Source organism: Malurus melanocephalus, unplaced genomic scaffold, assembly GCF_030028575.1.
Source record: "Malurus melanocephalus ecotype Western Australia unplaced genomic scaffold, MMel_1.1 scaffold_150, whole genome shotgun sequence".
Classification (NCBI taxonomy): Eukaryota; Metazoa; Chordata; class Aves; order Passeriformes; family Maluridae; genus Malurus; species Malurus melanocephalus.
Window position 1 is genome coordinate 1,177,464 of NW_026623382.1, and position 23,610 is coordinate 1,201,073.

The 23,610-nt window shown below is 34.8% G+C and overlaps 1 protein-coding gene across 4 annotated transcripts in view; it reads left to right on the forward strand.

The window, feature by feature from the left end:
• SNX13 (sorting nexin 13) overlaps positions 1 to 23,610 on the forward strand; it is a 64,646-nt gene that overhangs the window by 15,089 nt on the left and 25,947 nt on the right. For all 4 annotated transcript variants that reach the window (XM_057371629.1, XM_057371631.1, XM_057371630.1 and 1 more), the window contains exons 2-11: positions 5,799 to 5,911; positions 10,475 to 10,577; positions 15,530 to 15,619; positions 16,027 to 16,148; positions 18,521 to 18,642; positions 18,796 to 18,897; positions 19,563 to 19,651; positions 20,074 to 20,157; positions 22,468 to 22,606; positions 23,106 to 23,194. In XM_057371629.1, the coding sequence (XP_057227612.1) occupies positions 5,799 to 5,911; positions 10,475 to 10,577; positions 15,530 to 15,619; positions 16,027 to 16,148; positions 18,521 to 18,642; positions 18,796 to 18,897; positions 19,563 to 19,651; positions 20,074 to 20,157; positions 22,468 to 22,606; positions 23,106 to 23,194 (1,053 nt within the window). The remainder of the gene's footprint in view (positions 1 to 5,798; positions 5,912 to 10,474; positions 10,578 to 15,529; positions 15,620 to 16,026; positions 16,149 to 18,520; positions 18,643 to 18,795; positions 18,898 to 19,562; positions 19,652 to 20,073; positions 20,158 to 22,467; positions 22,607 to 23,105; positions 23,195 to 23,610) is intronic.

Consider the following 23,610-nt stretch of genomic DNA (forward strand, 5'->3'; position numbering starts at 1 on the left):
ATGGAYTCTTGCTTGCAACAGAGAGTTTCCMGYGTCTGTAAGCAGGAGGGATCAGCAGGAATACTGCACTTACCTAGAGGAAACTTCATTGGCCAGCCTTCTTAACTCTTAATATTAATTAACATGAGTTCTTTTATTTATTGAAAAGATTAGTAGTATTTATTTATATACTTAATTATTTTAARCTTTCTTCAGGAAAGAAACCCCAATCTAAGTGTAAAACAATAGAAGCAAAATAGACTATGTAATACCCTTAAAAAAAAGATTTAAAGTCCCATGAATATTCTTGTGAGTACTGCAGTATATAATTGTGTAGATTCACCATAATTMTTTTTTCACAGTGGGAAGTAGGAGTGGAGCTTAGGGTGTTGTTTTCCTTTGCCTTTTTGGGCTAAGGAAGGAAAAGGGCAAAAGTAAAGAAGGAAGAGGTTGAGAAGAGACCTTTAGTGTAGTTAGGAAATCATGATATGCAGAACTCAAAGCCCTGTTGACACGTCTTTCAGATGATTGCTTTATCTTTGGCAGATAGGAGAATGTAACTAGAAAGTTGTTAATGGTTTAGTTCACAATTGTTAAATATTTATCTGAGTAGTRTAACATAACAATTTCACTGCAGTGAAATTGGCACTCCAGTTGGTACAGCTTTCCAATTTTACTTGTCATGCTAGTGAAGAGACAGTAATTTGAAACCTAAAATAATGTTTTTAATCACTTGACAAAAGTGACACTCACCTTAATTATAGAAAGGTTTATATGTGAACATGTTCCATTTACACTCAGAATGGAAGTCAAATTAAAAGGCAGATGTGTGGAATTAAYGAAATTAAACTTGACATCTACTGTAAATGCAATCCCTGACAATTTTTTTTAATGTGAGCCCACAGGAGGCATTAAAAAAARCCCTAATAATTTAAACTACCGAAATGAGAAAACATAGTTTGGTTATTGGTGTCTGTTTCGAACAGGCCAGCTGCTGTAACTTTAAAAATATYAATGGACAAATGTAATTTGATAAAAAGAGTGAAAGAATTGTGAGGCAAGAAACTTTTTTTTTTTTTTTAAATGTTGCTGTTCTTTTAAAGTTCAGGTTATTCTGTTGCAACCACTACATTTGAAAATAACACAAATCTTCCCAAGTGGTACCAGTCTATTGGATGCTACTGAAAGACTTAAACTGTATTCTGCTACAGCTTTAAGATTGACAAGCAGATGATTCCATAGCCCAACCTTCCTATATGGGTGTTCTTTGTTTCCTCTCTTAACTGTGTCTCCGAACTTGAAACCACAATTACTGTGAAATATGTGTGGGAATTGTGAAGAGAGGCAAGYGCCTGGAACAGGATCTTCTCTCTGGAGTAGGAGGATGGTGGCACCCAGAGTGTCATGAGAAGTGTCCATTGTTCAGTGGCAGAGGGGAGGCGAGGAAGAATCTGTCATCTGGACCTGTGGAGTAGCACTTGCTTTTCCCTAAACCAGAAGCGCATAACCATTAACATTACCATTACCTTACCACCAGTGCAGGTTAAAATTAACAGCGCTAATTTAAATCCAAACAATAAATCTACATTACCTTGGTGAATTRTTTTAGAGAAAGATGCGTCAAGACTGACCGTCTTTCTTAAAAATAGGTGAGGGGCAAAGGTCTGAAAGATTGTCAGATGAATTAAGCAAATAAGAAACCTATTGAAGTTACTATTTAGTAAGACATACTTGTGTTTGTTACTGGAATAAATAATTGCTGTTTTGGATTTCTAGGAGCTTCTGTGGATGGTCATGTTAAGTCACATAGTCTGAGCTCAGCACTACTAGCCATTATGGCATACAGATAAGACAATCAAAATGTTGCCTTGATTAGGAAGCAGAAACCAAAGAAAGAAAAAGCAGAYATGTGTAAGAAAGCAAATTCTTTATGTACTGCTTTTAATACCTGGCTGTATACTGTGTTAAAGCATTCAGTCTGAATAATTTGCAAAACCTAAAAAAAAACCAACAGATGTCATTGAGGTGATAGTTTTGTTATCTGTAAAAGCGGAATCAAGCACACATGAATATTCACCTTTGTGTGTTTTCTCTCACCTGATGAGCCTTTGCAGTGCACTGTTTGAGCTTACAGGCAGTGCTGTCCTTCAGYTGCAATTTATTTTGCTAAAGTAACTCCAAGTGTGGAAAGAAAATTACCTTGTGTGACCACAATGCTACATTAGCCCATTATATATGTCTGACCTTAGTAATATACTGCATAAATCTTTGTAAAATCTTAGACTTGAAAGCTAAGAAGTGATGATGGTGAGACAAACATGCAGTGTGTGTAGTGGTGGTAAGCAAAAGTGACTAAAATTGATGAAGTGGAACAGCTGTTGACATGGAATAAACATACTTTGTCTGTGTGTATGCACACAGTATATTCCTGACCATGCCTCCACAGGACTAAGGCCTGTGTTTTACTTTAGCCTTTAGGTAACTGTCCCTAATTCCTTGAAAGTCAGTGAATAGCACTATGCCAGTTCAGCTTGGAAGTTTGCCCTCCCAATATAGGGCGTGTCAGCTTCTTTTACAGGGTCTGAGTAGCTTTGACCTAAACACCAGCATTTATACCATTTCTTCAGAAGACTGGTTTGTTCTTTCTGTTAAGAGTGAAAGACTGGTAAGCACTCACCTTGCAGTTAACTTTAGTAAGGCTAGACAGTGTTTTAGTAATCTGTGAATYTTCTAAAAAACTAACATTAGAAAAAAAAATAAATTTGGAAATAAGCTGTAAGTGGGGTTTGAATTTAAATACCTTAACTATTTTCATGCTGACCAACTGTGTAGTCATATTTGTGTAATGTTTGGATGTTCTATTCAAGAAGAGTTGGTTTTGATGTTTAAAGAACTTGCTAAAGCAAGTTTTAATTTATTTTTCCCTARGAGTTACACAGCTGAAGTCCCTATAAGAAATGTGGAGTTAAGGGATGTTTTGTTTACAGTCAGGAGAAAGRATACCATCCTGATGATTTAATCCCTTTGAATGTCTCAAAAACTGTAAGACTATGAACTACTCATTTAGAATATACAAGAATTGGGCTAATATCTGTTGTACTTCCTGCAGTGTACCAAGTTGTACGAATTTTAAGAAATCCTATTAAAATACCAAATGAGATTTGAATCTCTGTAGCCATATGCTAAATTGCAAAACTAGAGCATAGGACAAAAGGTCGCTGTTTTATTTATTAGAGTTATAGAGCTTTCTTTGTTAATTATGCATTCATCCAACTCTGAATGTACATCTATCTAGTTTAATTAAGTCATTTAGAGTGCTTATCCCATATTTAGAACTTAAACTTTTTGAATGATGTGATTAGACATAATGRTTTTTTGACATAAAAAGACCATCGCTGAATATTATCTTCTGTGTGCATATCTTCCTTATCATACTTGTAGTGCTCTGCAGAGGTTTTAGAATGTATTTCTGAGAGTATGAATATGTAGAATCTTCTTTTTGTTATTGAAATGCAGATGTGCAATGGATCTCATGTTTTAGTTAATTGTTACATTTGCTAGGTTAGGTTTTCTGTTGGTTTTTTTTTTTTTTTCAACTGGTGTGTCTCTCCTCTCTACCTTCCTAAGCATTTATCATAGAATCCTAGAATGGTTTGGGTTGGAAGGGACCTTAAAGATCATCTACTTCCACCCCCCTTGCTGTGGGCAGGAACACTTTCTTCTAGACCAGGTTGCTTAAAGCCCCATCCAGCCTGGCCTTGAGCAGTGTCAGGGGTAAGGCGTCCACAGATTTTTTGGACAAGCTGTTCCAGTGCCTCACCACCCTCTCACCTAATAMCTAATCTAAAYTTATGCTCAGTTTGAAGYCATTCCCCCTTGTTCTTCTACTACATGTCCTTGAAAATAGTTTCTCTCCATSATTCTTGTAGGTTCTCTTCAGGTCTGGAAGGCCATAGTTATCTACTGCATTTACATTATGAGTCAACAAAACAACAAAATCTTCTACTCAGTTGTGAACTAGATTTTTTTTTAAATGCAGTGCCAATTCAGCATTTTAGTTGTGTGGTTTGTATTATCTAATAAACCACTTTCTCAGCTTAAGGAGAACTGAATAACTTGCAATACATTTTTTTTAATTGCGGCATTTTAATTGCACTCATCTGCATACTTGTATGTTTAATTTTTCCCAGCCTCAGACACTAAGAACAAAGCYAGTACAGCTTGTATCTCTTGCTAAGAAAGTTTATTTAGGAAAGAAATAGGATATAATTTCAATGTTCCATTAAACTTTTGCTAGGAAAAAATTAAATAATTCTGGTTATTATAGTTTAGGTCTGTGAAACAATCTGTCTTCAGAGCTGTAATTTTGCTTTTTGGTCTTGCTCTCAGAAAACAATCAAAGCTACTTTATATAGGARTCTTAATTTATATTATTTCTTTTTCATTGTCTATAGGATTTTTTAAAACATTTTTGAAAATGTTGATTTTTTTTTAATCCTATGCCTAGGATGAAAAGATGAAATCTAAATAGTCCCTTGAGAGAAATGAGCTGTAGCTGCTACATATTAAAAGCTAGAGAAGGACTCTGCAAATTTGAGAGTTCAGTCTCTATTTTCTAAGTGTCAAACTGCAAGACAAGTTTATTTAAATTCTTTCTTGGTGTTACTTGTTGACACAGTTGTCTGAGTTCCCATCARGATGTCATTTGATCACTGTTAGGAAAGGAGTAAATTAGACAACAACAACAACAACAACAAAATGGAGAACCTTAGAGCTGGAACAGTTTTGGTGGCCTATAAATACTTGTCATCATTGTGTTTCACACTCTTGGGACTTGGCTGAAACATGCTTTCCATATTGAACTAGAAACTAGATTGAATTAAATTTATATAAGSTTTGTTGACTGCATTCCATTATTGTGTTGATCTAAAAACTATTGTAGCTCAGATAAGTCGGGTTTTGCCTGTCATGCATGTATTTATATGTCTGTACATACATGTATCTGTCTGTAATCTTGTTGGTTTTCTCATACTCTGGAGACTGCCAGAGGAGGTGAAATTTTGCCTGTTTTATTTTTGCCAGATATCAAAGCCAAAATCCTACGAGCCCACCAGTGCTCTTGTGGCTGACTTTAACTTCATCATGGGCTTTTCAAACAGCCCTCGTCTCCCCACCACTGGCCCCAAGTACCAGTTTCTGAAGTTTCCCTCCCTTTTGTTTATAGGGAAGAGTAACAGTGTATTTGTACCAATTATTTGGTGCGCCTCTGGCCTGACTTGACTGGAGAAAGGGACACCTCTTTAGCCCTGTATATGCTTCGGTCTAGGGAAGAAACAGCATTGCTTGGTTGTAGAAAATAACATGTTTAAATGTGTAAAACAAGGCTGCATTCTGTCTCTTCCTCTTCTATCACAAAGCCTGCTTCGTCCTAGGAGGTGGTGAAGAACTTCTTGCAGGGTGAGGATGGGGCAGAGGTGAGGAAGAAGGGATCTCAAGAAACAAAAGTGCACAAAATGAGAATAGAAAAGTGGCACCTTAGAGGACGATAGTTGTGTTTGAAGTGAGAGATGAGGAACAGTATTTGAAAGAGAAATGCTTTAATGTCAGCTAAACTGGATTGCTAGCCACAATATAATGGGGGACATACTTGATAGCAATATACTCTTAAAAACAAAGCTCATTTTTATTTTATCAAGCAGAACTTATCTCTAATTTAAAAAATGTATCGAACTTCGTAGAAACTACAAGTATTGCTCTGGAGACTTAAAGCTGCATGAATATAATATTAATTATTCTTCTCTGTGTGTTCTTGTTTACAGACCAGTCTTTCCATATGGGGATGGGGAAGTCTTGGCCTTGTGCTTTTTCTAGTAACTTTTGGACCCTTCGCTATATTTTATTTTGCATTTTATATCCTCTGCTTTGTGGGTGGGTAAGTATACTACTTGGTGTTTTGTTAAATTTGCTATGAAAGTAAATTTTTAATGTGTGTATTAGCAAAGAGCTTGCTTGGAAAATCTGAAGTGGCTTTATGTAAGTAATATTTCCACATTTGAGCACTTCTTTATGAGCAAAATTTTTGTAATTTAAATCTCAATTTAGCTSTTTTTAGTGGATGTTAGAGGACAAATGCTTGCATAAAAACAGTGGTAATTTCAGTTCATACTTTTTGTTACAGTGTCAGTTTTTTTCCCAGATACTTCTAAGTACTTAYGTCTCCTTTTCTATCACAATTTCCTACCTAAGGCACTTGATTCATGCAAGTGGATTTTTTCCTGGGTGTGTGGAAATAATGCTACACTTTAAACAAGTAGACCAGTTCAGCAGTTGTAGACTTTYCATATGTTATCTGTATAGGCAGGAAGGCAGTAAACARGTGAAGTTTAGCACCATTCTTACACTGAATATTATAATGTTTGCCTTGTAACCATTAAAACGTTTTAATGGCAAGTTAGAATGTCTTAGTGGGATATTCTTTTTACATTATTTAATCCCATACAGAATATATGTATATTCCTACATATCTCACCAAAAATTTAATATCATTTAGTAGCTAGGATTAGAGCTGCTAGGCTTGGGTTTCAACTGTATTAGGCTTGCTATTTCATCTCTGAGAAATCAGAATAGTCAGTCTGCTAGAAGAGGGATTTAGTTAAACTAACTTGAAGTAAATGCTTTTGTTAAGTCTTGATACATGTACAGTTGGCATATTTTCCTATCTGTTTGTCCAAGGCAAAAGTCAGAGTTAACTCAAAGGGCAAGAGTGCATCTGCTTATTATTTTGTATTACTACTTTCTTAGTATTACCAGTATGAAAAATAACATTGGCTATAAGAATTTCTTAAGAAGTTATCCTTCATTCTTTCACAGTTTCAGTTGTTTGGGTTTTCAAAGCTAACAGTCARAGCAGTCTCAGAGCATGTCTGAAATCAGCTACAATTTGCCACTGTTAAACTGCACTGTGTGGTGCTTGAGTTCATTCACTCTCAAGTCAGCTCTCATATCTCTTTGCTGCGGTTATTCTGCTGCTTTGGATCATTTTTGTAGCTAGTCAGTAAACATTGATCTTACTAAGGATAAATTCAWCTAGTGGTTGATAGTGTATCTGTTAAAGCAGGGTGTTTACTTACCTATGTAAATGTGAAGTCTCAGCYCTTGCACTGGAATGTCATCACTTCATTACTTTAACATACACATCTTGGCCAAGGCTGTGATCTGGCCCTTTTTTCCACTGTTAATCTTTTTCAGAGTTACATGCTTAACTTTGACATTCAGCACACAGAACCGTGAGTGCTAACTAGGCCAAATGGGTTTATATCTAAATTATCCTTGCCTGCTTTTTTTTTTTTTTAATTCCCTTGAAGTTTCATAAAATGCTTGGTCATGCTTCTGTTAGAAACAAACAGAAATCATTATGAAGTAGCTTTTGCACTTATGGTTAGCAATTACATGTCATAACATTTATGTCATATATATGTATATGTCATAACATCATCTAAATTTAGAAACCAAAAATTTAGGTTTGGTTCATGATTATAGTAGTCTATAATACTTACTGTATCTTTTTCTGGAGCAAAATAACATTTTTGGACATGAATTTTTGTGATTGATTTTTTTTGTTGAAACTTGGAGTTCTTGCCCAATTTGTCACAGTTTTCTAGGTTTCTATATTTCATTCAAATAAGAAGTGGCCTATATCAAAGGTTTCTGACTTCCACTAGCCAGAAGTCCAGCTTCTGTCCCATTTTGCAGTTAGAGCAAAAGAAAATGCTGAATCACAGCTGGTCGCATTCTTARTATTGACCTAAGCATTTCAATTCTACACTGTGCAGCTGTGCAGGAAGACAATGGTGATGCCATATCTGTGGCAATGTAATCAATCTGTTTATACTGTTTAACTTCTGTTATGTGCTAATTACTTCTTTTTGATTTGCTCTCAACTCCGTGTTTGCACAGATGGCTTGTAGTAAATGTACTATTGTTTTTGGTGTACATGGAAGAATACTGAAACCATTTGTATATATGAATAAAACTTCACAATTTCTCTTACTTCATTTCGTTTTGTTTCAAGACWGAACATTTATAAAATGTTAGCCTTTTTTCATTCAGGTTCTGGTAACTCATTCACTTAGGGAACTGAGGTCAAAAGCAGAAGCCTAAAGATAGATATTGTTTACTTAACCTGTGTAGAATATTATAGGGTGTTGCTCTTCTTTCTCCATCTCCTTCAGATACTGATATAGACCCCTTTAACTGAGTGCTGAGCCTGTCTGTTATAATCTGCCTTTTCTACTAATAGTGTTTCTTACCTTCCCTATTTTCTTCCCTCTTTCAGTCCCAAGGAAGTAAAATAAAAATTATGTAATTGTGTTTTTGCCAAATACAAAAATTGAAATTTCTTGGATCATCAATTGCTTTGCCATGCAAAAGAATTTGCTCTGTCATCAAACCCCATAATTATTGATACTCAATCACATCCATATGTATGTGACTGTCTGGCTCCATTAATGATTGTAATTGCTGACCAAATCAGGAATGTTTCTCTCAACTACTTTTTGACTTCCACAAAGCATTCAGCTGAGACTGTTACTTTTCAGACTTGAGGGGGAAATGAGAAACCTGTTGTCTTCATTTTTCTGTTTTTTCACCTTTACTTTGTTGTTAATCTGTCCTTGAAAAAGGCTGGCCATCGAGTAATCTTTGGAAGAATTTTAAAAAATTTGGGCAAAATACAATCTTTTTCTGCTTTGTTCATTTAGAGAAGACTAACATGATTTTTCATTCATATATTGAGAATTCTTTTGATGAATTAGGTAAGCRTTTACACTAGAGGATTAAGGTTAGCTAACAAATGCCCTGAATGGTCAGACTATGTATCTTTCTCTAATKTTCACAAGATTTTACATTAGAGAATAAAATGTATTGATTTCTGCCAGAGAAGAAGAAGCTCCTGGCATTTCTAGTATAAAACTGAAAATATTTAAAGGCATCTAAGAAAATTAGCAAATTTAAATATTTGGTAGTACTAGTATTTTTGCATGAGTCATTAACTTTAAAAGTATCAAAACATTTGAGACAAAACAGAGATATTATTTATAAGTAGTTACTTTCAAGGCTTCAGTGCTTTTGAATAAAAGAAGAGAAGCAGCTGGCTGATGGATGTTTGAAGTTAAAGTTGATTTTAGGCCAAATTTGAGTTTACTGTTTTCTTTAAAAGACAACTGAGGTTTCTAATAGAAACGTCATAGATAGTCAAAAGAATATTCCAAGCTTTAACAATTAAAAACAAACCAAAACATCGGTGAAACTCATATTGAGATTTTTCTAAGCAAGTTCTTATCTGTGAACTCTGATTGGTGTTATGAATTTAAAATTATAGGAAGCAGGAGGGCAGTTGAACCTGCTTTTATTTCTTGCTGTCATATGGCAGRTAAAGATGGCTGTTAGGCAGCATATCCAGTGAACTCTTCTTATACATTGTCAAGTTATTGATAATAATTTTGTGTAGCCTTTTTTCTTCCCCTTCTCTCTTTCATGGAGTTTCCTCCTTGTTTCTGAATTACTGAGCCCCTGGGGACTTAAAAAGAGTTTTTTTTTAATTTTGGGATTTGAAACCTTTAAATGGCATGTTTTAGCTTGAATAGGATTTTTTCTCTAATCTTGTAAGAGTATCATATATCAACAGCTATCTATATTAAAAGAATGTATTACTTCAGCACATTTCAAGCCTGGAATAGCTTTGTGAGTTCCTGTGGTCACAAATGCTGGTCAGCTGGCCTTTAACTGAATGCTTTGAAATTTGTGTAAAAAGCTGTGTGTGTTTAGCTATTCCAAGACTAATCTATTTTCTTTCTTTATTTTCTTGATATTTCAAAGGCTACCTGCTTTGCTTATGCTATAATTGGGGCAGACACCAGATTTTCATCTATTAGTAAACCAGCTTGATGTTTATGTGCTTTCGTGGCGTAATGTCGTAAGCTGTAAATAAATTCTTCCAGTTGTGGCAAGGGTGAGCACATTGTCTAAACATATGCAGTGGTTAGTTACGCTTACTGCACCAGTTTATTCCTGGACCATGATTTTGTGGCTTAGGCTACAATGGAGTAKCCCACAGAGTTTATTTCTTCATAGTGTTGAAGTAGGAGAATCTTCAGATAAATACAACCAGGGCAACTTCTGTGTGTACCCCTCTTCCCATGGGCTAATATTTGTGAGCACAGGCAGTGTGCTGTCACAGCAGGCACACTGTRGCATAGATAGTGCTGGATAGATCTGCTGTGTGGCAGAAATGTATCAAGACATAATACAAGATTAGAAAAACTTCATATGTAGTGTTATTTATTTTGAGCAGCACATTACASTGTGAAAAAGCACCACCTGCAAGAGTAAACAGTGAGGAGTGTCAGATATTATAATTTTATAAATTGTGTTAAATATTTTCTAGAGGTGGGAAAACATGGCTGTTGTTGTACCTGTCTTTCTTTTTCCATTTTAGGGGTTTTGTGGTTACTCTTTTATTTGGAAAAAGCAATTCAGAAAAATACCTTGAGCAGTGTGAACATTCRTTTCTCCCTTGTACATCAGTTGGGATCCCTAAGGTAAGGAGAGCTTTCTGGTCTTAACTTGTAGATCAGATTTTATAGTTTAGGAAATTAGAAATAATCAGTTTTAATCTAAGAATTGTGCCCATTTCACAAGGCAGAAGAGTCTGCTTTTACTTTTTGAGTTATCTGCAATGTGTAAGTGAAATGCTTCCTTTTTGAAATAAATATTCTTCCTTTTTGAAATAAAAGTTTTTTAATAGGTAATGGAAARTTTGTTCCAAGTATTTTTTCTTCATTGTGAGAAATGAATATGATATGACTGGCTAATATCGTCTGTGAAGAAATTACTAAATCATTCCTTTCCAGACTACTTGTGTGTGTTGGTTTATTGTGGTGGGTAGCTCTTCCTTGCTTTTTTGTGTAAGATTCTCATGACTATTCGGTGTTTTCTATCACCGGATCTGTAGTCTCTTCTTTTTGGATTGTGGTCAGAAAGTTGCCTGCCTAACTAAGAAAGTCAAACCAGTAGGAAGTCTAGATTTTCAAGGATATAGAGATTATCTTTGGCTATCTTCAAGACCAGGCAGAAATTCTGGAAAGGCAACTATAAATAGAGGCAGCAGTGGAGTCTACTTTTCAGGTCTTCCCTGAATTCTTAGCAGACACATCATTTTGGTTGATGGACTTAAGTTCAGGGTTCCTAACTGAATAAATCTGCTGTCTGTTTAGTACAGAAAAGTTGTTAATAGCCAAGAGGWAGAATTTCTAGGAATTCCTGTTTTAAGAACCACTGTATCTTGTTGGCTCAGAAGTTTGGTACCTTGGCCTTATCCATTTGCAGTTGTCAGAATAGACAAAACACTTTAACCCGAAGATTGCTAATTATGTTAAATTTATTGTCACTCARTATTCTCACTGAAGCATCCTGATCTTTCTTCGCTGTCATTTCACTACACTTTATGTTGTCTATGAAAGGGGATGMGTGTTCAGCATTATCACTAGCACATAGAAAGTTATCTTGTGATTCAGCAGTATGTTTTCTAATCACAGAACTTTTTCTGTGACTGGTTCATAGCTCATTTGGTAAGTGGCCTTTTCACTTCAATGTTTGAATCTTTTAAAATAAATCTGAAAGTAGATCCTAAACTGTGAAGTAAGTTCACTGCTTCAGGTGAAAAAACATAAAGGTTAAGGCTGAAAAAGGGAAAGACAGCTGTCAACTAATGATTCTGTTCTGRTAATGGAACCTCATTTTAGAGGACTAAGGTTTTTGGTGCTATATAGACTTTAGTGCTAGTGTTACATGGATTATGGGGTGTTACTTATGTCCTGTGTTTTGAGAGCAGATTTAGGGAAGTTTTCTGTCTTTTAAATTTTCTCTATGTACTGAAACTTTTTTTAATGTTAATGTTACTTTTTTAGGTTCAGTACATATGTATGCTCTGGTTGCTTAATGAAAGCATGAAATCCTGTGGAGCTTTTTTGGTGTAATCTTTGCAATTTCAGTAATTTGACTTACTATTTGAGTATGGATTATTGACACATCACTTTTTTCAACTGTCCTGTCTCGACAAATCTCTGGGTTTAAGTTTTGTAATACCAAGGTATTAATTTTTTGCTGACTTATGAAATGCTGTTTGAAGCTGTTCACCACCTAAAATCTCTTTGTCTTCCACAATAGTGTTTGCATTTCTTTTTTTGCCACTGCATTAAAATAGCATTCACAAGTGTAGCTGAGCTTTTCAGTAGCAGTACAAGTARAGATGAGTCCCAACCAAAACCAAATGTGTAGTTTGCTTGTGATTCCTGTTTGCTATTTGTGCATTAAATTTCTGCTGACTRTGGAAAGGAATATTTGTAATTTGAAATTTTTATGATGTTTAAAACCATTGTGGCCCTTAGTGGTCTGGAACAATGAATATTCTTTCTAGTGGTTGGTGTGTGTATATACTTCCTCCATTAACYATGTACAAGTTCAGATCACCTTAATATGAAATTACTTTCTTGTAGCCTGAGGAGCAATCCAGTGATACATGTTCTTTATAAGAAGCTCTTTTTGTCACAGACCGACTTCTATTGAAGTTTTGGTACTTGGGAGTTTCTCTGGTACTTGAAATTTTTTTAGTTTAACATAAGTGTTCAAGTGTTTGATTTTATAGAAATTGGTTGTAATACAGAACATCAAAGTTGTGACTGGATAAAATATGTAGAATGTACCATATGTTACAACGCTGGATTTGGTGCTGACAGGTTTCCTTGATTGCTGCATATTATAGCTTCTAGCAAATACATAATGAATACCTCACATTGAGGAGAATACTTCATTACGTTTGGTGGAAGATTGTATAGCTTTCTGCTTTTTTTCTTGTTTGTTTACATACACACAGGGAGGCTTAAAAATTAGGCTTAGACTTGCCTTTTTTTTTTTTTGCAAGTCTTACATAACTTTTGTGTTAGGAATCTACTCAGTGATGCGATAATGTACTGGCTCTGCAAGATACACAGTTGTCTGTAGGCTTGTATTCAAATAGTGTTGAATGAAATGTAAATTTAGAGCCTTCTGAACTGTTAACGTGAATGCTACTTTCAGTTGAAATTATAGATTCACTCCAGTGTCAACAGAAGTGTGAAAAGTTTGCTTATTGTCATTGATGTCTCTAAGCTTCTCCCAAAAGACAAAGAGTTTCCTTAGGCTGGGAACAATATTGCCAAAGAAGTACAGTAAAGTAACAGTGATACGAACTTACAAGTGGTAGTTGCAGATGTGATCCCTGAATAGTCTCTGACTCAATGTTTTAAGTCAGTGGGTTATATTCTGTGGCATGGATTTGATGCCGATGTGTGAATAAACCTTGGGTCTTGTCCACCCGTGAAACCCTGTGACAGTAATTGAGGAAATAGTAGCACAGTCCAAATGAGGCATATTTTATATTCAGCAGTTACCTAAGAGTTTCAAAAGAGGACTTCAGAAATATCCATTAGTGCAGTGAAGCAAAAGTCTGAAGTTAGTCAGTGCAGTTAGACCCTTGTGGAGCTTGAATTTGTTTGTGCTGCATCTCACTTTGTAGACACCATGTCTTGCATTCCCCCCCAAACGTTTAGTGCTTTCTACCTGCTTAAAATGAAGCAAGCATGTGTCAAATGTAACAAWAACAAGTCATACCCATTTTCCTAACTAATGACTTAAAACTGGTAGAGTGCTTCAGACTAATTATGAGTGAAGTGACAGTCAAATGGAACCGTTGTTATAATCTGAGTTTGGTCCTTCAAGTCTGTCTTCTGTGTCAGTGTCTGGAAGGGAGGCATAAAACCAACAGTGCTTTCCAAGTGAGACTGCAGTCATCCGTTGTACCTATAATGGAATAAAAGCACATACTTTAAATTTTAGATGTCTTCAGATATATCAAAGGCAAATTAAATTGTACTGCAAGCACATAAAGATTTCACTGGAGAACAGAATGTGAAAAARTGGTCTAACCTTGTAGTTGGCTCTGCTTTGAGCAGAAAGTTGGACAAGATGAATTCCTGAAATCCAGGTCAGAACCTGGATCCTATGAGCATATGAATACTGAAATTTTTACCAAGAAATCTTGCATATTTTCTGTGTTCCTCTCTTTCTTGTGTCTGCTGCTTTTCTTTGCTGCTGTATTTTCCTCTCTGTTTTTCAAATGTGTTTTTATACATACAGTCCTTCAAAACTCTCTTTTGACAATTTTGTTTGATAATTTTTAYTATGCTGTGCTTAACAAAAATAATTATACAGTTCTGTATCATTTTGGTGGTTTTGACACAATCAAGACAAAAATACTTTGCAAATTCATTAGTATATAGGTGGAATATTGTTTGAATATAGCCTTATTCATATTAAAATAGCATTGATAATTCCATTGTCTTGAAAGTACAAATATATGCAGAATTTTGCAACAAAATATTTGTGATACAGAGTTGCTGAAGTAGGAAGATGATTTTCTTTTTGGCCTCAGGTATTTCACTGCTGTTCACTGTTAACTGATTTGAATGAGAGATACTTAAGGCAAATCACATAGAATAGAAATCCTGGATATATGCTTCATAATTCTTTTCTTTATGGTTTTGGCAGTTCTTCCTTGTTTCCAGTATAGTCATAGCTTTCTAGATCAAAGAAATTACTCGTTTATTGGAACAATAGTGTAAATTGTTGAGTTGTTATTCTGTGAAAATAGAGGGATTTATTGCCTATTTCATCGAAATTTTGTAGAAAGGCACTATATTAGTCCACTTGAGAGAAGGACTGATAAAGAGAGTTCTTTTTCAGTATGTCAGCTGCCAAAAGTCARCTCTGATGAGGTCATTCTTGGAGTTAACAGCTCTGAGCTGCAAATCCTTCAATAAAGTAATTTCTTTCCCTCTTCATCAGTTACTTTCCAAAGACTCATCTGTTGAGTAACAATGGTACAAAAAAGTAATTTCTCTTCTGGCTTATWGAATAAACTGAGGTAGATAAAGCAACCAAAARCCCAACTGAAAATYATCTGYCTGGGATGGCACAATTGAATTCMCAAACAAGTAGGGCAGTGGAGTCTTGCACAGAAACTATCTTGTGCTGCTGTTGAGTCTCCCCCTTCCCTCTTTTTCTAATTATTTGAACTTTATTTTCCCTCTGATCTAGTAATTTAGCAAACACTTTCTCCTTTATATTAAGCAAGAAGGAGGTTTTCCGAAGTTCCTCATCATTATTGACTGTATAGTGAAAAATTCAGAAAATTTCAGAAAAATTCAGAGAGATGGTGGATGCCCCATCCCTGGGCACATTCCAGGTCRGGTTGAACAGGGCTTTGAGCAACCTGCTCTWGTTGAAGATAGTTGATGATGTCCCTGCTCATTTTAGGGGGGTCGAACTAGCCCTTCCAACCCAAATCATTACTGGAAGCAAACCAAGTCATTACTGGTACATAAAATGGACAGTAGAGCTGTTTTTTTTATTAGAGCTAAATCCTGCAAAGTTACATTTCCCAATCTCTTTCAAGTGCATAGAAGAAATGAAACGTGAAGCCAGGCCTATAAAGATTGACAGAAGACTGACAGGTGCAAACATAATTGATGAGCCTTTGCAACAGGTATGTTCTAACCATGACCATTTAATCTACTTTTTTTTTTTTAATTCTTTTGCAAGAATTAAACATGTGATACAGAAGTAGTTGAGTGGCAAATAGCATTTCAAAATTTTGTTGTATTTCAGAGCGATAAATGAAAAAAGCATTGAAGATGGGCTAGGATATTGGGGAATATTTGACTGTGTTTTCAGTATATTATATTTTGTCAGTGTAGTGGTGATAAAAACAGTATCTGCAAACCTTTTCTTGGGAATTTTATTGTTTCACTCCCAATTTTGTAATGATAGGGGAGTATTGTTCGCTCTGGTAATCTTTTAAGGTAACTCTCGTCGTGTTGCTAGGCACAAAAAACTGTTGCATTTTTTTTGTCTTTTTTCTTTAGTTAATTTTTATTTTCTTTCCAATTTCAGGTAATCCAGTTTTCCCTGAGAGACTATGTGCAGTATTGGTATTACACACTAAGTGATGATGAATCCTTTCTTCTGGAAATTAGGCAGGCTCTTCAGTACGCACTTGTTCAGTTTTCCGCCAGGTAAGATTTATTTGTGTTTACATCAATATACTGTGGGTTGTATGGTAGTAGAGAAGTGATTAAGTTAATCTACTACTATAGATTACTATGAACTATGGTTCAGAGCACTTTACAGAAAGAACATATATAAAAACATGTAAAAATGTATGATTATAATGTAAGACGTACAATCTTTTGCTGATCCATTGAGGAAATAATGGAGATTACGGTGCTTGTAATCATGATCTTTTTCAGAATGGCCATTTCAAAATTTAGATTAATGTCTAAAATCATGGAACTGCTTTTTTTTTTTTATTTGCAACTTAAGCACTAATTTTTTGAATCATCACCTCTTTGTACTCAGGTCTGTTTAGGTAAAGAGTAGGGCCACTYGCAAGGTAAGTCAATCCGAAAGTCTGAATTCAACATCAGTGTTACCTCAGATGATTTTTAGAAGTGGTGTGGCTCTTCAATRTGTAAGAACAATGAATATTTTAAAAAGAATAATCGTCTGGGGGATGAAGTGAAAAGTCACATAGGCAAACCTTTTCTTTTAAAACAGGATAGATAGAGAACAAATGGATAGTTTGTTTATTAACCCTTATTTSTCTTGCTGTATCCTGACTTCCTGCTACTTGATTAAGCAACTTGTCTGGGAAATGTACTTCTTTAGTATGGCTGATTTCTCAGCCCAGGTACCATGTGCCTTTATGTCCATACACTTGTTTATTAGCTTATTTCAGGTGTTCATCCTACTTTGCTTATTGTTACCTGCTTTCTCTGCAGAAGAGGTTGTAGGTCACCTAAATATAAGTAGCTTCTCAGCAATTTTAAGGTGGTGTTATCCCCTCCTTCTTGAAAATGTAGGTTAGTGTAGCTTTTCTGACAGTGAGGGTTAAAGATGGAGAGCTTTGTTTAATACTAGGAAAAATTAATTATAATATAATCTTAATATTAGTAGAATAATGACAGTACTAGGAATCAGTATTGAAATAGTGAAAACTATGCTAAATAGACTATGTTACAGCAACCAAACTTATATTTGCATGAAATGGACCTTGCTACCCAGCTTCAATGTTTTTTTCTGTTTGGCAAAGTTACTACATTGGACAGTGTCAAGCACTGAGTTTGTGTCAAAGTAGGTCAAGTTTAGCAAGTTTATTTTTCTTTCCTACTGTACTAYAGCTGTTCAAAAATAGGCACTGCTCCTGTGCAGTTGTGTTCCGCTGTACAAAGCAAATCAATTTCACAGCAGCTGTTCTTCTGCGAAAAAATGATGTAGTTTGTTTCTAATGTCTGTAGTTGGATATAGCTGAAGCAGTTTAGATTAGTACCATCGCYTATAGTTCCACACAGCCTGTGAGCTTCTGGGGAGAATGATTTGCAGTGGGAATTTTTTGTTTCCTGAGCTTTGGGAGCCTGGTGTAAGGTTGCCACCCAGTGGTTTTGTGCAGTTCTGTTTTGTGCGAATGGGGCATCTGGATGACACCGATGGTTTGGTCGACTGCCCATTGGGACAACTCTGCGTCTTTATTTACACATCTATATTGTGCAGTAGGCTTCTCTTTCTTCCAGAGTTCCTTATCTGTTTCTCTTTCCTTGAGAAAAGAAAGAGCAGGTAAGGGAACAAACAAAAAAAGGAAGTGTTGTAGAATGATTCCTGCTGTAACAAAGCAGGCATCTTGAGAGAGTTCAGGCAATAAAATACTTAGTGCAGGGCAAGAGCTATTGCTAGCATCAGGATTCATTAAACCTATAATGCACAATCACATTTCTAGTTTGCCTGGTAAGGCACAGACATCATACATATGTCTGTTCTTTTCACACCACTAAGGAAGTAGTTTCATGCAGRTCTAACAGTGACTATTTTCTGATCTAAACCTATGTTCATTGTTAGAAGAKTATGCTAAGTACCTTATATAAGACATGGCATCAAATGTTGATTTTATTAGATTTCTTCTAGTTTCAAGTGAAATTTGTGTTTTCTCACTTGTGCATATTCTGCAAATTCAGAAGAAAATTATTTTATTTAGGTGCCTTCCAAAATGGTAGAAAGTGTGGCTGAAAAAGACCTGGAGAGTATTTTAGGTTTTGATCGTAAACTTTATATAAGGACTTCTCACAGATACTTGCCAATGTCACAAACCAGAACACTATTTGGTATGCAAATGTTGACTTTAAACTAAATCAAACATAAATATTGATGTGGTGCAAGAGATCTATTTTACAATATTTAGTTTTTCAGTGGATAGGCAATTAGGAGACTGATCTTTTTATTTGCTTTAGCATGTTTACTATTAGTRTGGCAGGAAGGAAGGAGAAGTAGAAATTTATTATTGTTTTTTGTGTTCAGAATAAAATAATTAATTTTCATGGATGTCCTTTACTAATAGGTCAAAGGAAACAGACTGGCAGCCTTATTTCACTACACGACTTGTTGATGATTTTGGCACTCATCTTCGAGTTTTCAGAAAAGCTCAGCAAAGGATAGCAGAGAAAGGCGATCAGATGAAAGGTAATGTGAAATGTCTTTCATTTGAGTCTTGAGTAGGCTGGTGCCTTATGTGAAATATAGTTAGCCTTATTTTATAATTCAAATWTGCTCTCAAGTTTCTGATCTTGATAAAAACATGTTTGGTTGATATTTTGATTTTTTTCTTTTGCATAGATCAAGCTGAGGAACTTGTAGATACATTCTTTGAGGTTGAAGTTGAAATGGAAAAAGAAGTCTGTCGTGATCTAGTCTGCACTTCTCCCAAAGATGAAGAAGGTCTCTCAATACAATGTTCTGAGTAAATATTTTAATAYGGGAGACTAAATGAAAATACTAGCAGTTGGGTTCACAATATGAAATACATTAAAATCTTAGCATGTGACTTTGAAAGTGTTTTGTACTATACATGTATATTCCCTCTTGTTTATACATATTAATGCTACAATTAAAATGAAGCATGTACATATGTAAGTCTTCCTCCTTTCATTGGAAGAATTAGAAATATTCYTTCGCAGAAGGAGGGGATGGTTTTGCAGATTCTTAGATCTTTTTGTTAGATGTGCCTTCCTTATCACTATTCTGTAGTCTTCCTTCAAAAAACACTCTTTTTTGGCCAAATGTTGAAGGAGGGAAAAAAAAAAGCTCTATATGTTAAGTAAGAAGCTACAGTAGAGTTAGGTTGTTGGGGTTTTTTATCTTGGAATTTGACTTTTGTTGTCTTKGTTTTGAGGTAGATCTTTCTTATCAGTAATGCTTATATTCCATCTGAAAAGTGCTACTGTGATGCTTGGATTGTAAGAGATACATGCTTATATATTTGAATTCAATATATTATATGTCCTCAAAATTAATGATTTATCTGTTGGATTTTATGGTATMAGGTAAGATATGAAGTAACATAAATGAAATTGTGTTGAGGGGTTTTTGTTTTTCTTCTCTAGGATTCCTAAGGGATCTGTGTGAGGTTTTACTGTATATATTGCTACCTCCTGGAGACTTCCAGAACAAGATCATGCGATACTTTGTCAGGGTAAGTACAAACTCTAAAAGCCATGCCAGTTCTTTGGTTTAATGTCATAAAAAATAGTATATCTTAAACTGCTGCTCTTATTTTCTAAAAATCTATCTAATTTAATATTTGAGTATTTTAAATGCAGTAGTATTTTAAATACATGATAAGTATTCAATAGCAGTGAAYAGTCAGTGTGAAATGTTTTTGAAGGTTCTATTAGCTCTACCACCATTAGAAAAAGATGATRAAATGGATGTTGTTTTTCTTGAAGGACTAAGTATTTGTAATGTTAATTGGAAGAGAATGTGGTAGTGCYTATTAAATGTTTGCTGTAATTAACTTTTGTTACTTAGCCTCTCTGCAGTGATGTTTAAATTATTGCAGTTACACTAGGTTTATGAATCAACTTATAAAATGAACTATTATCCTTTGTTTTTTAGGAAATCCTCTCCCGAGGAATTCTTCTTCCATTAATAAACCAGCTCAGTGATCCTGATTATATTAATCAGTATGTCATATGGATGGTAAGATTTAAAATGTTTRAAATAAATTATATTTCCAGAATATTTTCTTACAAAGCTTTAATTGTGTTCTCTATAATCATGATGGTAGACTTCTGGTATAAATGTTACCAATRCTGCTGTATTAAATTTTATACACACATACACACAGAGTCTATATTATCTGCACTGTCATTTTGATTGTTCAGCAAAAGTTGCCTGACTGAGGACAAATGAATTACAAAGTGTAAAGTTCACTCCTCTGACTGTTTTACTTGGCTGTTTGGGAAGTATGGCATTTTGGGGGGTGGCAGTAACCGTGGAAGTGTTTTGCCCTGTGTTTACAGTTTGTCCTTTCAAGCTTAAGAGGCTTCAAGAATGAAAGCTAGTATGATTTATTTTCTGCTAAGGAATTTCAGGGCAATTGTTTTAGGACTGTTTGTGTTAACCCTAAATAATTCAACTGAATGGGAAGAAACAAATTTTTTGCTTTGATATCTCTCTAGTGCATCTGCAAAAAAAGTCCCCAAACTTTTTAAAGTAGTATTATGTAGTAAARCTAATGTAAATAAAGTATTTGTGCTTTAACTAACATTACTGATTCATTGCCAAGCAAGTTAAAACATACTCTTATACTTTATTGTTCTTTATAGTTAATGGATCAAGTTTAATTTTTTCCCCAACTTCTCTTCTTTTATTCATGTATTTTATTCTTACAGTGTACATTCAAATACTGTGCTGAAAACACACTTGCATTTTAAAGTTCTTATTTAAGTATAGAATTATGAAATGAAGTGTACATGTACAATGTTTCCTTCATTCAAGCCTCCTCCATTTCATATAAAAGTTTGCATGTTGCTATTCTGCAGGAACCTAGCTTTAGTAAAAAAAATACTGCTCATCTGGACCAGAATTTTCAATTTTTGATTCCCCTTTCCTCCTACGCGTGTTCTTTATTTGTAACTTGGCCTTGTTCTTTATTTACTGAGCACTGCCCCCAGCTGCATCCAGAGATAGCTTTATAAAAAACTCAGAATCCTTTCTGTTATGATGGTGATGTCCCAAATAACTGATTTTCAAAATTGCTTTCTGTGATGAAGAAGCAAATGTGCTGTGGGAAAGATAAGAAAAATATTTAATACAAAGTCTTATGAAATGTAGATCATTGCAAAAATTAAGGTCAGAAGTAGAGGCAACTGAAATAAATCCTGTCTCCTTTTAGAACCTTTGACATAAAGCAAATGAAAAAAGCAAAGTTTGATTCCAGGTTTCTAGGCACACCAYAGTCCGATACTAATTCTGTTGCAATAAAATGCAAAGCAAAATTAGAAGTTAATTCTAACTTCTTTCTTCATTGTGAAATTCACATTTTTACAAAGTGTTTCAAGTTCAAGTATTGCATGTATTATTACTTTTAAAAGCAGATTTTTAGGGAGATTTTTTCCATTAACTTTGATCAATGGTATCTAGTCTTCATTCACTCTGCTTCGTGCAACTCATGTCAATGCACTTCTGCGGTACAAAGTATTACATTTCCATATCAAAGTGAGCATTTATAAGAGATGTGGGTGAAGTGACTTTTTTGGCTTCAGATGGTAAAGACAACATTAGAACTCAACCCTCAGCACCTGTGTGCACATGCTGTATAGCTGCCAACCTTCCCCTGATCTCCATACTGCATTCACAACAGGGTTTCCAGTGATCTTGGCAGCATAGCAGGCTTGCTTCACTTGCACAAATTCCTTTGAGTCCCTAAAGAAGGTTCACTCTATGGCAATACTGGTAAAACAGCATATGTTTAAATAGCTTAATAGTATTTGCCAGGGTGTCTGAATAAGGGTTCCAGTGAGGAGTCATTTAGGATTTTTTTTCCCCTCAGTAGGTTATCATTACATTGTAGGATGTTTTAATCCTTTTTGTAATTCTGTATCTTAAGAAGCCGTTACTCTGGGAGCATGTACACTTTCAGGGCATCTTTTTAAAGCTGAATCTTTTCAGTGGTCTCACCATTTTCTGCCTACTTACCTAAGGAGATAATAGCAGAAGAAGATTGATTGGATTTTGGAGATATCTTCATTAAGCAGGTTGATGGACTTTCTGTGTCTGTGTCTTGAAAAACAGAAAGTGATGGTGTGAAATAGGCTTTGACTRTGCTTCCTGTTTCTTTCTTAGTCCATGTAAAATTTCAGTACCAAAAAGAAGATGTAGAAGCATCAAAGAATTTTCAAAATGCCACTTCACAGTGCTGTATCAAACTAATTCACTTGAAGAAAARTCATGTCTTATGCTTTTAGCTGTTTTTCATTACTTACACTGTAAAACTTTGTGTTTCAGATTCGTGATTCCAACTGTAACTATGAGGCCTTTATGAATATTATTAAATTAAGTGATAATATAGGAGAGTTGGAAGCAGTGAAAGATAAAGCAAGTGAAGAACTGCAATATCTTCGATCTCTAGATACAGCAGGAGATGGTTAGTGCTGCACTGTTTTGCGAAATATGAAATGCATTTACCAGTGTGATCTCTGTAGAATATTCCAACATGTAGCATAGTATAAAGTATTTTATTAAAAAGAAAATGCATAAGAAGTGTTAAAATTCAAATTTTCATTTTCATAAGTGTTTTGTTGGTTGATGTGTGTTTGATTCCTTTCTGTACATATAGAATATTTGGTTAGCAAAGTGTATTTCTATTAAATCAAAACTGCTTGACTGGTGATTCTGAATTTCAGTAATATTTAAGGTATTAATGGTAGTCAGTCAGCCATTAATCTGAAAAAGGGAAGAGAAAAATATTTCTTTTTGTTCACTTCCATCAGCAAGGTATTTAAACTGAAAAAAAGCCTCCCGTCTGTTCAAATGTGTGTTTTGTATGTGGAATGCCGCTTTTTGTATGATATTTTTAGAGCATATTAAAATAAAAGTTTATTTAGTCATCTGCATTGCTTAATCCAATTTGTTTTTGCTTTCAGATATAAACACTATAAAAAATCAAATAAACAGTTTATTATATGTTATTAAAGTATGTGATTCAAGAATTCAGAGGTTGCAGTCAGGAAAAGTAAGTGCTTTAAATTTTTTTTTAGTTTCGAAAGAGGGAGGTTGCAAATGACTGATTAGTTATTCATTTTGCTTATTGTAWAATTTAGGGTTGATGGAGTTGGTACATTTGGCTTTACTTAGTTTCTTGACTCTTTTGATTTGRCCTAAGTGTGGTTCCAAGATAACATAATATTGTGCATAAATACTGGTTATTAAAATGATTAAGCATTCTGTAGCTGGACCTGAAGGCATAATGTAATAGCAAGAAATGTCATATTGGCAGAAGAAAGTATGACAGAGATAAATTTAAGTTGTGGTRACCTGCAGCCCATCAAATACTGAAATTTATTCTTGTTAATTCATTTTCTGCTGCTGTCACTCTTTATGAGAGATTTGGKGTTAATTTGACCTGTGGAGTATTACATGAACAGCAAT